At 41.8% G+C, this 15,246-nt stretch overlaps 1 protein-coding gene across 2 annotated transcripts in view; it reads right to left on the bottom strand.

The window, feature by feature from the left end:
- camsap2b (calmodulin regulated spectrin-associated protein family, member 2b) overlaps positions 1-14,743 on the bottom strand; it is a 33,320-nt gene extending 18,577 nt beyond the window's left edge. For both annotated transcript variants that reach the window (XM_034137744.1, XM_034137745.1), the window contains exons 1-2: positions 14,125-14,743; positions 6,961-7,220 (exon numbers count right to left, since the gene is read on the bottom strand). In XM_034137744.1, the coding sequence (XP_033993635.1) occupies positions 6,961-7,220; positions 14,125-14,263 (399 nt within the window). In that variant the 5' untranslated portion in view covers positions 14,264-14,743. The remainder of the gene's footprint in view (positions 1-6,960; positions 7,221-14,124) is intronic.
- Positions 14,744-15,246: the final 503 nt, after the last annotated feature.

The following is a 15,246-nucleotide window of genomic DNA, read 5'->3' as shown; positions in this document are numbered from 1 at the left end:
TGTTTGTTTGTTTGCCCTACATTATTATCAGTCCTACAACTCCTACAAATCTATGATGCTCCAAACCTCCAAACTCTTGTCTTAGGATTTTAACTGAGGCAGCTTTGTGGACATCAGGAAGTTCCTGAGATTTCAGCTAAATGGGATCCTTTAAAGTTTATCTTTAGAGAATCAAAGTTGCTGAAAGCTATCTGTCCAAAAGTCGACTCTTTTTTTTCCATGTCCCTTTAGGGCCTCTGTATGTTTCCGTGGGAGACTAAAACGTTTTACACACACACACACAAGTGCTGTTGTAGAACAAGTTTGATGCCATGTTGTGTGGCATCTGAACATACATTTAATTCTGCTATTCGTCATTGTGATTGCATGATTAAGACATTATAATAATAAGAAAATGCTAACACTACTGTAGGTTAACAGCAAATTAGTGCAAGAATATCTGGATCATATGATAACAATGTATTTTTCATGTGAGCTTCTCAAATCGGTGTAGACCTTTCTTCATTCTCTCATGTTTTCTTCATCTTAGGTGAGGTAAGCTCTCAGGCCCAACTGAGTCCAACCCGTCTGAATCACACTCCTAACTGTCTGTACATAGCACTACTTTTATAGCGCACAAATTACCTAATGGCCTACCAGCCCTCAACACCTACAGCACACAAAGCTTGACATTCTGCTGGCCTTTCTGATCCCATTCCAGACCGGTCAGACCAACAGGCCTCTCCTTCCCTTTCCTGTCATACCACTAGGTCAGCTCAAAAACATCTACACTCTGTCTGTGTGTGTGTGTGTGTGTGTGTGTGTGTGTGTGTGTGTGTGTGTGTGTGTGTGTGTGTGTGTGTGTGTGTGTGTGTGTGTGTGTGTGTGTGTGTGTGTGTGTGTGTGTGTGTGTGTGTAAACCCTAATAAACATACACCTAATGTGAGGAGCTCCAGGTGACTCATACCAACACACACAAACAAGCAGTGACATTTCTCCCGTACTGTCAAGCACAGTCGACTATTCATAACCACAGAGCCTCCTGTAACAGCCAGAGTGACCACGTTTTTCCCAAAGAAACCAACAACAGATCCAGATGTACAACTCTGGACTGCTGCTGGTGCTCTACATCTGCCCGTCCAAACAGACAGTGTGTACCGAGGAAATATGGCTGTAAGACACAAACTTCTTATGGAAATAAGTGCGGAGAAAAATAAGAAACTGGACTTATGTGTCATCTGATGTTCTTCATCATTAAATCTAGTGGATTTTACCAAAGGAATAATAGCTAAACAATCTTATTGTAAACTACAGTTGTTTGTAGACGCTGAAACAGTGCTGACCTGTATAACGATACATGCTGGTGGACAAACAGTTTGTTATATTGAATGCTTCAGTTGTAGCCTGTTAAATGGGTAAACATGATTGTTTGGATTGCAGGCGGATACTGTCTAAGAAACAGTCTGCACACAGTTTTTTCCTGCATCTTCAGGATATTGGAAGATTTTTGACATTCTCCTCCGAGGGTACAGTAGCCGGTCTGGCTGACAGATGGACAGACAGACAGAGAGAGAAAGACGGAGGGTGAAACAGACGAGAGAGAGAGAGAGAGAGAGAGAGAGAGAGAGAGAGAGAGAGAGAGGAGAGAGAGAGAGAGAGAGAGAGAGAGAGAGAGAGACAGACAGAGGGTGAGACAGACAGAGAGAGAAAGACAGAGGGTGAAACAGACAGAGAGAGAGAGAGAGAGAGAGAGAGAGAGAGAGAGAGAGAGAGAGAGAGAGAGAGGCAGAGAGAGAGAGAGGCAGACAGAGGGTGAGACAGACAGAGAGAGGGTGAGACAGACAGAGAGAGAAAGACAGAGGGTGAAACAGACAGAGAGAGAGAGAGAGAGAGAGGCAGACAGAGGGTGAGACCGACAGAGAGAGAGAGAGAGAGAGAGAGAGAGAGAGACAGGCAGAGAGAGAGGGGGAGAGACAGACAGATATAAGGAGAGGGGGAGAGAGAGAGACAGGCAGAGAGAGAGGGGGAGAGACAGACAGATAGAAGGAGAGGGGGAGAGAGAGACAGGCAGAGAGAGAGGGGGAGAGACAGACAGAGAGAAGGAGAGGGGGAGAGAGAGAGAGAGAGAGAGGCCCAAGCAGCTTACACTGGAGCTGCAGATCCAGAAAACTCAATTTTCATGATCACACTGATCTTTTGCTGTGATTGAAGGTTTTCTGAAGCCATTTGCATAAACCGCACTAAATCTTTAATATAGTTAAGAAGCTTATTAAGGTGTGAGTTTTCGGAGCATTGGGGGAGGAAGCCACATGAATTTAAATGGTAATGACAAATCACGTGTTCATTTATGTTTCATAACGATTTTTGTAAATTAACAGCTGCTTCAAAACATGGACCAATTTCGAATGCCTATATTGTTGATTTTGTACATCTTCTAAGGGACTGTACTAAAATGATAAAGGGTGTTCAAAAAGTATTTTAGAGTTGTGCTAAAATATTAAAACAATGTAATATTTACAGCATATTGCTCTCTATAAAACCACAACTTGTACTTTTTACATTTCATGCAGAGATTAAAAAAACAAGATTGTTAAAAGTGAAACATCGTGTTCAGCCCCCGACAGTTCCAATTCATTTACAGACAATCCCTAGGTAAAAAATAATGTCTTATTGTTACCATTATTAATGTGTAAGATTGAGAGCGCGACTTTTGTTTTACCAGGTTATTGTTCGTCACCGTGTTGTGTATGTTTGTCTGCGTCACTGTTCTCTCGCTGCTTCTAATAGGACAATGTATGGAGAACTAAAGTGCATGTGTGTGTGTACATATGGGTGTGTGAACGAGACAGAGAAGGAGACAGACTGAGTACGTGGTGCCACTGCTCTCATATCCAAAGGAAAAAAGGCGACTGTTGACACTATAACAGAGATTTAAAAGCCATGTGCTGTCTATTATCCCTTCAGAAAGACCTTTGGTGTGTGTGTGTGTGTGTGTGTGTGTGTGTGTGTGTGTGTGTGTGTGTGTGTGTGTGTCCTGAGGCAAATCTAAACCCCTCACAGTGACAGACGCCCCTTATAAGGCTGTGGAAATGGCAGATAGTGGTCATAAAGAGTGGTAAAGAGCTGCAGTGCTCTCTCACAGAAGCATCAGCATTCATCCTCACTGCTGTGGTATTGCTGTGTGTGTATGTGTGTGTGTGTGTGTGTGTGTGTGTGTGTGTGTGTGTGTGTGTGTGTGTGTGTGTGTGTGTGTGTGTGTGTGGTCCTTGATCAAAGGCATCTATAGGAAAGCACAACACAGCTGAGCAAACAGATAATCAAAGTAACCTCTTTCTCCACAAAGTGTCTGTTCAGCGCAGGTACACACTCAGACAAATCTGAGCACCGCAAGTGTTTTTATTTTACAACCTAACACCTACATCAGAGTTCCCGTTAGACTAATTATTTGCCGGTCAACATGTCCGTTACAGTTTAAATCTTCCGGACAAAATTAGAAAAGTGCCGGTCAAAAGGTCTTCTATGTTATTTATTGAGCTTTGAAACAAATTGATATGATTCGATATTAAACAAACTAATTATAGTAGATTAATTAACTATTCAAACGTGTACAGTAATTTACAATAACACGGGAATAATAAACGGAGCGCTCTCCCCCTCTCCTGACAACACGCCAGTATCATGCAGCTCGCGGATCCAATAATGAGTGACCCGACAGTAAAACTAAACATATCTATAACTAGTTTAGGTAGTTTGAGAGGTAATTAAAATAGCTACGTGTGATATTCTAACCTGAAGTGTGTGGTTTGTTCCGCTCACCGCTGCAGGTGATCATGCAGAGCTGGGTGTCGACTCGTCAGCAGCAGCTGATCTCTCTCCCGTCAGATTAGACTTCACTCGCGTTTATCTCCATATCGATCAGATCTAGCTAGTTCTAGCTAATGATATACCTGCTTATTAAAAGACACCTAAACAATAAGCTTCGCTCTGCAACGGGGTGAGGCCACAAAGTATAGCGCAGCATTATGCATTTGTTTACATGCCCAACGGAACCCTGAGGCATTACCAACAGATCAACGCACAATCAACCCATACAGGACATCTCTTTCTCCATATTAAGTGTAGACATTATAATTGACTATTCTTGTCTGTCACGTACTCTTTTGTCTGTCACATACTATTCTTGTCTGTCACATAAGTGGCGCAACTGATGCGGTATTGCGCTAATGGGAAATAATTTTGACCGGACATTTTGACCGGAGAGATTTAGATTTGCCGGTCTTCAGCATATTTTACCGGTCATAGTCCGGTAATTACCGGCTAACGGGAACTCTGACCTACATGTCTGTCTCTATTGAGATGTTAGTGTGTAGTGTTTGCCATTAGATCTAATGTCCACTCTTGCTATCTTTCTCACACACATGCATTAAACACTCCAAATCTCTCAGCGCTATTGAGCAGGAGGCTTTTAGTCGAGGGTACACGCCCCTCTGCAGGAAAATGTAATTACCGCTACGGCTCCCTCTCCTCCGCCACACTCTTGTCTTTGCATTTCAACCCTTAGAGGGCATGGTGTGTGAAATTATAAAAAGGTCAAAAGTAAAACTAGAAAAAGACACACAGGTGTTGAGCACACTGCAGGAGGTCTGACAGCTCTTTGGAGGTGTGTGTTGTGTGTGGGGGCTCTCATTTGTGCACCAGACGTGCATTGCCTCAATGTGAGACCCCACCCTCCACTGTGCTGCAGTACTGCACATCACGTCTTCCTCCTCTCCTTTCCTCAAACCCTCCCTGCTTTCCTTTCCTCCTTCTCTTCTCGTCCTCTCCTAGTCGTCTCCCTTTTCTCTCCCCCATATTCCAGATGGCCATATTAACACTGGGCCTTTTCCACTGTTTCTCTGGCACACGCATGAGGCCTCGTCTGCCAAAAAGGAAATACCTTCCTTCTTCTCTCTGTCTTTCCTTCTTGCCTTTCCCTATTTCCCCCTTTCCATTCATCCTACTGTAGATTTCCACTCCTCTCTTGCTCTACTTTCCTGCTTCCTCCTGAATTGCAGCCAATTGGCCGCCCCTAAACTCCATATTTTCCCTCCTTCTCTCTATATATCCATTCACCCTCTGACAGACTGCCACACTCCTCCTCCTCCTCCCTTTCCTCCCTTACTGAGTTATTATTCTGTTGCACAGTATTTGGAAAACCATGAGGTCATCATTTTTCTTCAAAGATATACCATAACCCAAAATGAAAAGCCTGGACTTTTAGCGTGACCGTAATTATCCTGCTGAGTCCACAAATACACACAGAGGCAGTCCCTCCACCTTGCCAAACCAATCAGATGATTTCAGAAGGGCACAGAGCCACAATAAGGACGAGTAGATTAACAAAATTGCCAGGCTGTGTTACACAAATGAAGGTCAATAGTCGACTGGCTACAGGCTCCATTTGTCTTCTTAAAACTGTCACTAAAACTCTAAATCACCGGCCCTGCACAGTGAGACAAAGAGAGACGAATGCGAGAGGTGAGAAAGGACATTAAGTGCTGCTTTTAATCGGCGTCCATCATTCCCACCTTCATGACAACCTCAATCGATGAGTGGTGTAGTGAGCACAATCAACCGTAAACATACAAATGCACTCTTGACTTTAAATCATCCTCTCAAGCTGTAATAAGAGAACACAAGCAGAGGGCAAATGAAATACTGGCTACATCAGAGAGAGAGAAACGGTGAAATATTTGTAATCTTCTATTAGAGATAATACAGTTTAATTTAATCCACAAAGATAAGAGTTTGAAGGAGACAGAGGTAGGGGCTAGGAGAGGAACATAAGACAATGAGAAGAAGAGGGATATGGAGAGAGGAAGGTGGCAAACAGAGAGTTGAGGAAAGAAATAGTAAGACAGACAGAGTTAGAGCAGGAGGGGGAGGGGGGGAGAGAGGGTGCACTGCAATGCAGACACCTTTTGCTGTCAGCAGAAGTACCCGGACTCCAGCCATGTGTGTGCTAGCAGTGGGTATGGATCTGCAGCCAGACTCAAACAACATAACAAATCTATTTCACTGTAATCATGTTCAGTAAATAGTGGCAATTTTATATTTTAGACCCAAAACAATGAGCTAATTAGGCAATCAACACAAATCTATCAACGTTATGATAATATCTGGATTCATTTATCAGGCGAAAATGCTCAATAATGTGCTCTGAAAGCCTCCCCAATGAGAGGATATTTCATTTAAACTGAACATCTTTGTGTTTTGGACTGTTTTGACCAAATTAGCAATATGTGTGCATTACTTTGGCCATTGTCTTTGTCTCCTGCAAACAAATCTACTCTGATATTCAAAAAAATAATCAATAATTTAAATAATAGCATGTTGCAGTCCTTTTTTGTTCGTCCATTCATTGCTGCACACAGTATTGACAACATACTACCAGAGTATCTCTAAGGGATGTTTGCCAGGAACTGTCTAATAACACACAGAGTGAACAGTGAGTAATGGGTTGCTATAGGAAACCCGTCATTAGCGGTTGTGTTTTTCCCCCAAACGGGACAGATCTTGGAGGACAGTCAAACAGTCGGACACATGTAGCCGTGCATGCAAACACACTATCATATAACTTACTCACTCCCCATGAAAGAAGACATAGCAAAACACACAGTAACATTCACTGTTTTTATAGTAAATCTGCTTTTTTTCTCTGTTTCATGTATTTTTCACGATTTTATAGACAATTAGGGAAAATAAATCCTTAGCTGTAGCCCTGGTTCATATTCTTGTGTGTGTGAGCCTATGTGTGAATTTGCAGAAGAACAGATGGAGATGTAAATGCAGGGATCCCATTTCCCACATCTTATCACCACGGTTACTAACATATATGCATGTTTAAGTGTGAACAATAAGAAAAAAAATAAGAAAAAACCTAAATTAGAATGTACTGTAAAATGTAAAATGTTTTCAGTCTTGTACTGAGCTACCTCTCACCATGTGTATGGGCGTGCTGGTCAGGTCTCTCTCTGTGACCAGGCGGTCCTGGTCAGTGACGTACAGGCCTTTCTGAGCCAGGGCCTGGATGACAGCGTTGTGTCCCAGTAACGGTTTGACCGCATCACTGCGGAGGATCAGGCTCCCCGCCCGGCAGTAGAGCTCAGCGGACTGCAGCAGGCAGGCCACCGGAGGCTTCAGGTGCTCCTGCTTGTACTGGTCCCTGTAGAGAGGCTCCACCAGGTCCTCTGGGACTGCGTCTGAGCGGAGAGAAGTGAAACAGAGAGGATTAGGGTTAGATTTACAATACGACTCGAATGATAGATGATCATCCGATGGGATAAATCATATTATTAGGTACTATTCCAATAATAGAATTTAAGTTGATACACTTTGGCCGACATCTGAGTTATATTGCCTTTTATTGACTTAACAACCGCAGCTAAACACTCCAATAGAAAATGACAGCAGGATTGCAATTTACAATATACGTTTTTTGTTGTAGTACATAAATAAATGAACATTTGAAGAGTTTAAACTGTTCTTTGTTTTTGTGGTGTAAACAGTTGCTATGTCAGTTCGATTTGGTTAGGTACAGTGGAATAATAACTACATTATCTTCACTTCAGGTGATCATTAACTACTGGTTATGAACTTCTTTTTTAAAACACTAAATTGTGAATTGAACCAAATAGTGCATCCCTTATAAAGCTGATTCTATTTTCATTAAGCCTCTTCTTTTCTCCAGCTCCATTGTTGCTCAGACAGCATCCACAGAGAAGCCAACAATGAATGCATGGAGGCGATAAAAAAGCTATGCTACTATTCTTTCTATATTTTACTGTCTCTGTTGTTGTTGCTATGGCTCCCTCACACTGTAGCTCAGAGCCTCACCTTCGTGGTCGCACCCAGCTTTTTGCACACAAATAATCACACACAAAAGCACCGAAAACATGTTTTGCACCACAAAACCTCCTGACCATGATCGGAGAAAAGTATATTTTAGAGCAAAATGAGTTCAGTTAGAGGTGAGACAGTTTCCACGGAGAGATTTCACCATCATCATGTGTGTATCTGTTGGAGGTTATCTCCCTGAAGATCCACACGTCTTGTGAGCACACAGTGTGTGTGTGTGTGTGTGTGCGTGCGTGTGGTAGTGTATGTTACAAAGCATGGAGTACCTTCTAATCCTGTAACCTCATCCAGTAAATCTGATTTGAAGAAAATAGCTGGACACGCGCGCGCGCACGCACGCACGCACGCACGCACGCACGCACACAGTCTTTATTTGTTGTTGTCAACCACATGTCGTGACTCAGAGTAGTACTATCCTAGTCACCAGTCTGTCATTAAATTACATATACATTGTATCTATTATTAGATAATACCATTGTATAGGAAGTTGTGTGTGTGTTTGTGTGTGTGGTGACACACTTTTACGGCAGTGTGTGCTTCAGTATGAGTGTGTACTCCTGGTGTGTGGAGTAATTTCCTTTCTGCATTTCTGTGAATCACCCAAGGAAACAAAGGAATGAAGGACTCCATCTTAGAGGTATAGCTTTACGCTCTTCAATTCTCCAAAATAACAACACTTTAGAGGTGAAAAAAAGCTTGACAAAACAACCTCATAAAATTAAATAATTAAAGCTTAAAATCCATTAAGCTTGTGATCAAACTATGGCAGTTTTCCAATGGCTGTGGTCAGAGTCCTACCACGTCCCAGCGCTGTTTGATGAAAGAGATATTTAAAGCAACAGGCAGATGTTTAACCACATCAACTTCTACTTCATAACAAGCCCTCCTGTGTCTATTCACAAATATTAAATCAATCCAACTTTTGTCAGATTGTCTATAAAGCTGATTAATGGATCTGTACTTAAAGAAGCTTCTGAGAATATAATGTGCCAAGAAGTGATTTTTGCGAAGTAATTATGTTTCTGTTGTTAGAAATGGTAAGTTACAGTACACTCTACGGAGGGAAATCACTATCCCAAAGACACAAGCTTTTTTTCAGATAATGGCAGTTAACACTTGATCAATCAAACTACATTTAAGCTTCAAGGTTAATCAAATCCTTTAAAATGACTAAATAGAATAGCGGGCTACAATGGCACACATAGCAAGTTTTTCTCGAGTTCAATAAAAATCTGCCTTGTCAAGTAAAAGCCCTCTCCTTTGTGTTGGCCATCAAAGAGGAAACAGACAGGAAGTAGCTGCCACAGGAAGTCCAGGCACGGAGAAGACTGGAGACCCCTGGGATCACAGCTCAGCACAACGTCACAGGCAGCACTGTTTATCTCTGCTCCAAACAAATTCAGTTAGCGATATGGGTTGCTACTCGGTAACAATTTCTTAAGTTTCTACAGAGATTGGATTTGAGTTAATTAGCTTTGTCTTATGTGTTGTTGGGCCATTGTTTTTGCTCAATGTTCATGTGAAATAGTGCTGATATCCCACTTTTTACAATTTGTTATCACAAGATGAACCTGATGATACAAAATTCTTGCTGCAGTAACAGATTTTTTGGTGATGCGGCTGCAGCGGAAAGAGCTGTGATCTTAACACTGACAAATGATCAGAGTTTAAAATAATATGGCTAACTTGTTAAACTGTTCACAATAACACAACCAGCAGTTACAGATCAACATTATCATTCATTTCGAGTAGTTATTCTTATCAACCAATGAATGTTTGTCCAAAATGAACTCTCCTTAAAGCTCTTTTTTTGGTCTCTAGCAACAACTGATTGAACTATCTTGCAATTTAGCTGCTAATGATCCACTTTACTGACCAATAAGCTGGTATACAAGCCTCTCTGTCACTTGGTGCTGGGCAGGTAGCGTACTGTACAGTCGGCTTTTACAACTGCATTCAAAACAACTATATAAGAGCGTTGAGGTTGAACAAACGCTTTCTGCTATCTGAGCTATGTTGGATGCTAACGTAGGTTACAAACTATCTCTCATAGAATTGTACTACATGATAGCTGGTGGCAAATGCACTGGATATCGTGATAATGTTTATTTATTTTCCTACTGTCTTAGTTAGTAGACATCATTTGAAGCAGTGTAACCTCAAAGCACAAAGTCATGAAAGTCACTGCACAGCTGTTAGATGATAAACCTAAAAGTCTAGTATGCATTTTTACATTTAAGCCAATCACTATTTGATTTAATTTTAATAATCCTTCCCTAGCTGTAGAGGAAAACCAGTATTCTTTCCACCATGGCAGGAGAGGGAATACTCTCTTTGCTCCTCATGTTTGGTTTTTTATGTTATACTGATGGAGAATTGCACATTCAGTCATCTAATGGCCTCTTCTGAAAGAGCGAACGAAAGGCTAGTGTTGGTGACCTGTGGCGCTGGTTTCATCACTGCTGAGATCTGAGTAACACAGACGAGTCCAGATAAAATCATCGCTGCGTCTTCGCTGCAGCTGATTATGTGATATAACCATTTGGTGTAAACTCACCATTCAGATTGGGTTAAAACTACAAATGATAACCACATTGCTGTTGAGTGCCTTTATATTAAACCAAGGCTGAGGTAAACAAATGCCAGACAGTGAGTGAGCTTAGTCCCAAAATAAAAAAGATAAGAGCTGTTCATGGATTGATTCTTAAAGCCTGAAAAAGCTGTTTTCACACATCAATGGGGAAGTTTGTCTTTACCCACTTAAAGGTCCCATGTCATGGCCATTTCTACTGATCATAATTCCATTGTTGAGGTCTACTAGAATAGATTGACATTGTGCAATTTTCCAAACTCACATTGGTTTCTCATACAGCATCTCTGTATAGTATGTGTACAGTATACACTCTCTGTCCTAAACGGCTTGTTGGAGCTCCTGCCCCCCCTCCCTGTGAGCCCAGTGTGCTCTGATTGGTCAGCTCACCCACTCTGTTCTGATGAGTCCACCACCGTTACAGCGGAACATCAGTGATTATGTGTTACAATGGCGTTAGCAACCAGAAAATGACACCAGTAATGACAAACAGATGAGAATGCTGCGTGGGGTCTGGGTGCCGTGTTGGCGGGACGTTGCAAGGCTCGCTGCTGCGAGGAGCGGACAGTGTGAGCTGGCTTACTGGTGTGGTTTCCTGGTTGCTGCGTGGGGTCGGTGAGACAGCGAGACACAGCGAAACCCAGCCCGAAACCAGCCCGAGCACACACACACACCCGCAGCCTGGCTGTGAGTCTGTGTGTGTGCACACACACAGACTCACCGCCTCGCCGCGTCCCGCCGTCTCAGGCTGAGAAATCCGCGGACTTAACGTAACGGCTCTGCGGACGTAACGTAACGGCTCCGCGGATTGGTTCATTTGGGTATGGTTACGTCACCATACCCAGGAAGAAAAAAATGGAAAATGAAAAATCTCCAACGAGGCGTTCTGGGGCAGCATAGACAGGTATTTTCTGTGTTAGAGTTTTACTCGCTACAGGGTGTACTTTGAGGGTTTTTGACTCTGCAGACCGTTTACATGCATAAAAAGCTACATAACACACAAGGGGATGGGTAATAACCGGAAAAGCATGACACGAGACCTTTAACATGTGATTGTTTGGAGGCCAGTCGTGGTACAATATACAACGTTAAACCTCCAGCACACATACACACGCATAAACAAAAACAAACAGAGAATGGCTTAGAGGCATCTTTTGTCCTTTAGTTTAACTTTTGAACTGAATATTGCATATTCATAGATTTTTGATTTGTTTCGATAAGAGAAAGCGAGTAGATGTAATTCTAAAAGTGTTGAACACCTACATTTGAATTTTTATGGAAAATCTGGCACACAAAACTTAAAGCAGAGTAGTTTTAAAACATGTTTGGTGGGAACTTTAACATGACTTGATTACATGAGGCCGGCCATTAAGCACCGTTGTTAAAATCTGAGAAGCCCTTTGGTTCTGATGCCAGCATAAGACACATCAAGACAAAAATGTGGAGTCAGTAAAGCTTTGACATTCATTACACACCCACTCACCACTATCAGACTACATCTTTACAAAGCATCTTAAAAGCCATCTGTTTTCTTTGTCCTTCTTTTGATTCCAAACCTTTTACTCTGGGGGTTGTACATTTAACTGTGTTGCTTGTTTTTATATAGTGTCTTCTCTGCCCTTCTACTGTAAACCATTTTGATATATAAGGTTCCATATTAGTATTTCCTACTGCACACTGTGCATCTGTGGTCAGCACAACTGGGCTTATCCAATCCATCTCTCTGAAGTTTCAGTACAAACTTGCAGCTGATGAGAAAGTTGTTACATCCGAGCGCCACCAAATTCAAATCATCGCTCATCTGTCCAAACTAGGCTAAACAAGGCCGTGAGGACTGGTTATGAATTGGGCCACAGTTCTGGGAGCTGAAACTGTGTCACTACTGGGATGAGAATAAAAGGCGGCAGCAGTTTGCAGGTCTTGTTGAACTACATCATGTTGCTGTCCTCTACCTTGTGTGTCTCTCCAACATGTCATGCTCTCTGTGAGTCATGTGCAGCTCTATTTGGCGCTCACTGTTGGATCAATGGGTGTGATTCAGCGGTCTGTCTTTTGATCTCTCTCTTTCTAGGTTTGTCTGTGTGGTTTCTAGGTTTGTCTGTCTGTGTGGTGGCCACTTAGAGACCCACAGGGCTGTACATGGAGGAGCAGCTGTTTAAAGCATTCATTAGCAGGAATAAACCTCTGGGCTGAGAGCAGGCTGGAGTCTTTATGAGGACAGACCGCTAAAGTACACTGAGGACAGAGACAGGCCAGAGATCGGATACATGTCACGTATGAAGAATAATTACTGACACACATATCCATATAACTGGCTATTATACTGTGCGTACAAGGGACTTTAGTAGAGATGAAACAATTACTCAATTGGTTCACCCACACTTAACTGTTTGGCAACCTTTTAAAAAATCCATTAAGACGATAATAAAGTCATTTTCCAAGCCAAAATACAGAAAATGTCCTTATTTGAGCTTCTCAATAGTGAAGATTTGAGTTTTAAATGTTTAGCCATCCACAACATTTGAGATACAACATTAGGAACATGTGATGAAGATGATTGACTATATTCTGATGTGGCAAAATGCACAAGATAAACCACTTTAGAAAAGTTTGTAGAAAATATGATTATTCCCATCTCCTGATTCTCTTGTTGCTTTTCGAATGTGATAGTAAACCAAATGTCTGAGTTTTGGACTGTTGGTTAGTAAAAATAAACATATATAATGCATCACTGAGGGCTCTAAAAAAGCATTCATCAACATCTTGATTAAGATTTTGCTGCAAGTCAAAAAAACAAGTTTGTTTTTATTCCAGAAGCCATTAGATAACACCCAGAGCCAGTCTGTGTAATCTGTCTGTAGAATGACCAAGCATTTACACCAGTTGACATAATGTGTATTTGTATTTCTGAACACCATTCACCATTTCTTTCATATGTCACAAGGTAATGTTTTTTTCCGGCTGCATTTTATAGTAGTGAATGGATGTTTATGTGCATTTTGTTTGCAAACTTGCTTTCCTTAAAATGAATTAAATTGAAAGACATCTTTGAGTGAAGCTACGACACAGATCATCAAACAGTACATCTCTTTAGTAAGAGTGTTATATAATAGCTTTACTCTCACTTATGGTGGGGATAATTAGCATAATTCAAGCAACAGGTTAGATCAATGTCACTGCAGTGATATGACCTCTCACCCCCAGGTAGATACATGGAAAGAAAAATGCACAAATGCACGTAAAAGGCCTAAAATACTTTTACTGAAGTTTGAAGTCTGTCACTACAAGGATAAAGAGGACATACTGCCACCTTGTTTTTAAATATCTTATGAATTGTCCTTGGGTGTTATGAAAGGCTCCTCCAAATAAAATGTATTATTATTCTTTTGTTAGTGACCATTTTCTTCAATTGCTGCTATTTCACAGGATATACAGATATGGCAAGTGTTTCTATTTATAATAACAAGGAGGAAACATCAAGAAGTGTAATTGGGTTTGTCTGACAGTGATTGTCTGATTACAAGCTGCTGTTTACAAAATAGTCCCCATGGTCCAACACGACATCAGTCCACATTATAACACATGCTAGATGATTATCTCCACAATGTTTTCCACTCATTTAATCCCGAGATGACAACGATTAAACAGGCGCCACCTACCCGAGCCGAATGCCTTGGCCACCAGCCACGTCAGGCTGCAGGAGATCTTGGCCCTGGTGAAGTCGTAGTGATCGAAGCTCTTGATGGCAGGGACGATGAAGGTCCTCCTCATCCCTCTGTCATCTGTCGCATCTCCCATCTTCTCTCTCTCTGGAGCCCTGCTACACTGTAGGATCAGTCAGCCAGAGGAATTCGTCCTGACTGCGGATGACATCCCGTCCAGAGGAATTCAATGCAGCAAAATTTCCCCTTCAGCTGACAAAAATGGAAGAAAAAAAAACTTTGAGCGTGGCCTGGGTTGGAGATCACGACGAGTTTTGGGGCGCTCCTCGTTTACAGCAGCACCATCCCCAGTTTAGAAGATATTTAGACAGCACGGCGCAGTTTAGCAGCAGGATTTCTGAAGATTTCCCCCATTCCCTGACGTTTTTCTCCTCAGATTGTCCGACATAACGGAGCAGCTGTGCGTCAAAGGAGGAGAGCTACAGCCCAACACCAGCGGACAGTTTCACACAGGAACTAACCACGCTGTTTGTCTCCATGTTGTTATTTCTTCTCTTTTCTAACTGTTTTCCCCTCTCCCTCCTTCCTATCTTTTTCCGCGGCGTCTTCTCTGCGCTTTTCCTGCGGCACTGATAGGAGGATAGAGCTCACTGCGCATGCGCGATCCACCCACCCAGTCTACTCGGTCCTGACAGTCAGAAGTCACCACCATGTAACACAAACCGAGGGGACTGGAGCGGCATAGGGTTGTATGACTAATTCCCTCGATGCTAATTCCCAGATATTGTTTAAAAAAAGAAAGGAACAACCTTTTTAAGTATTTACAAAATGTTACCCTCCAGTTAAAAACGATTGGCTGATTTGCAGACACATAATTTACATTTAGGATGCTGTGTGTTCTTTATTTTATATTACATCTGAAATACTTATTTATACACTTTTAAATGTATTGTTAATACGACAAGGCACACTACACAATTTGCATATCAGTCCACTATTTTTGTTTTCTGTTGTTTGAAATGTCATAATAAACAACGAATTTGACCTATTTATTTGGTCATTGATCTTTTATTATGATATTTTAACTTTTTGATTTTCTGCAACTAAATGTGAACCAAA

This window comes from Trematomus bernacchii, unplaced genomic scaffold, assembly GCF_902827165.1.
Source record: "Trematomus bernacchii unplaced genomic scaffold, fTreBer1.1, whole genome shotgun sequence".
In the NCBI taxonomy this organism is placed as follows: Eukaryota; Metazoa; Chordata; class Actinopteri; order Perciformes; family Nototheniidae; genus Trematomus; species Trematomus bernacchii.
This window is presented reverse-complemented; position numbering and strand designations above follow the sequence as displayed.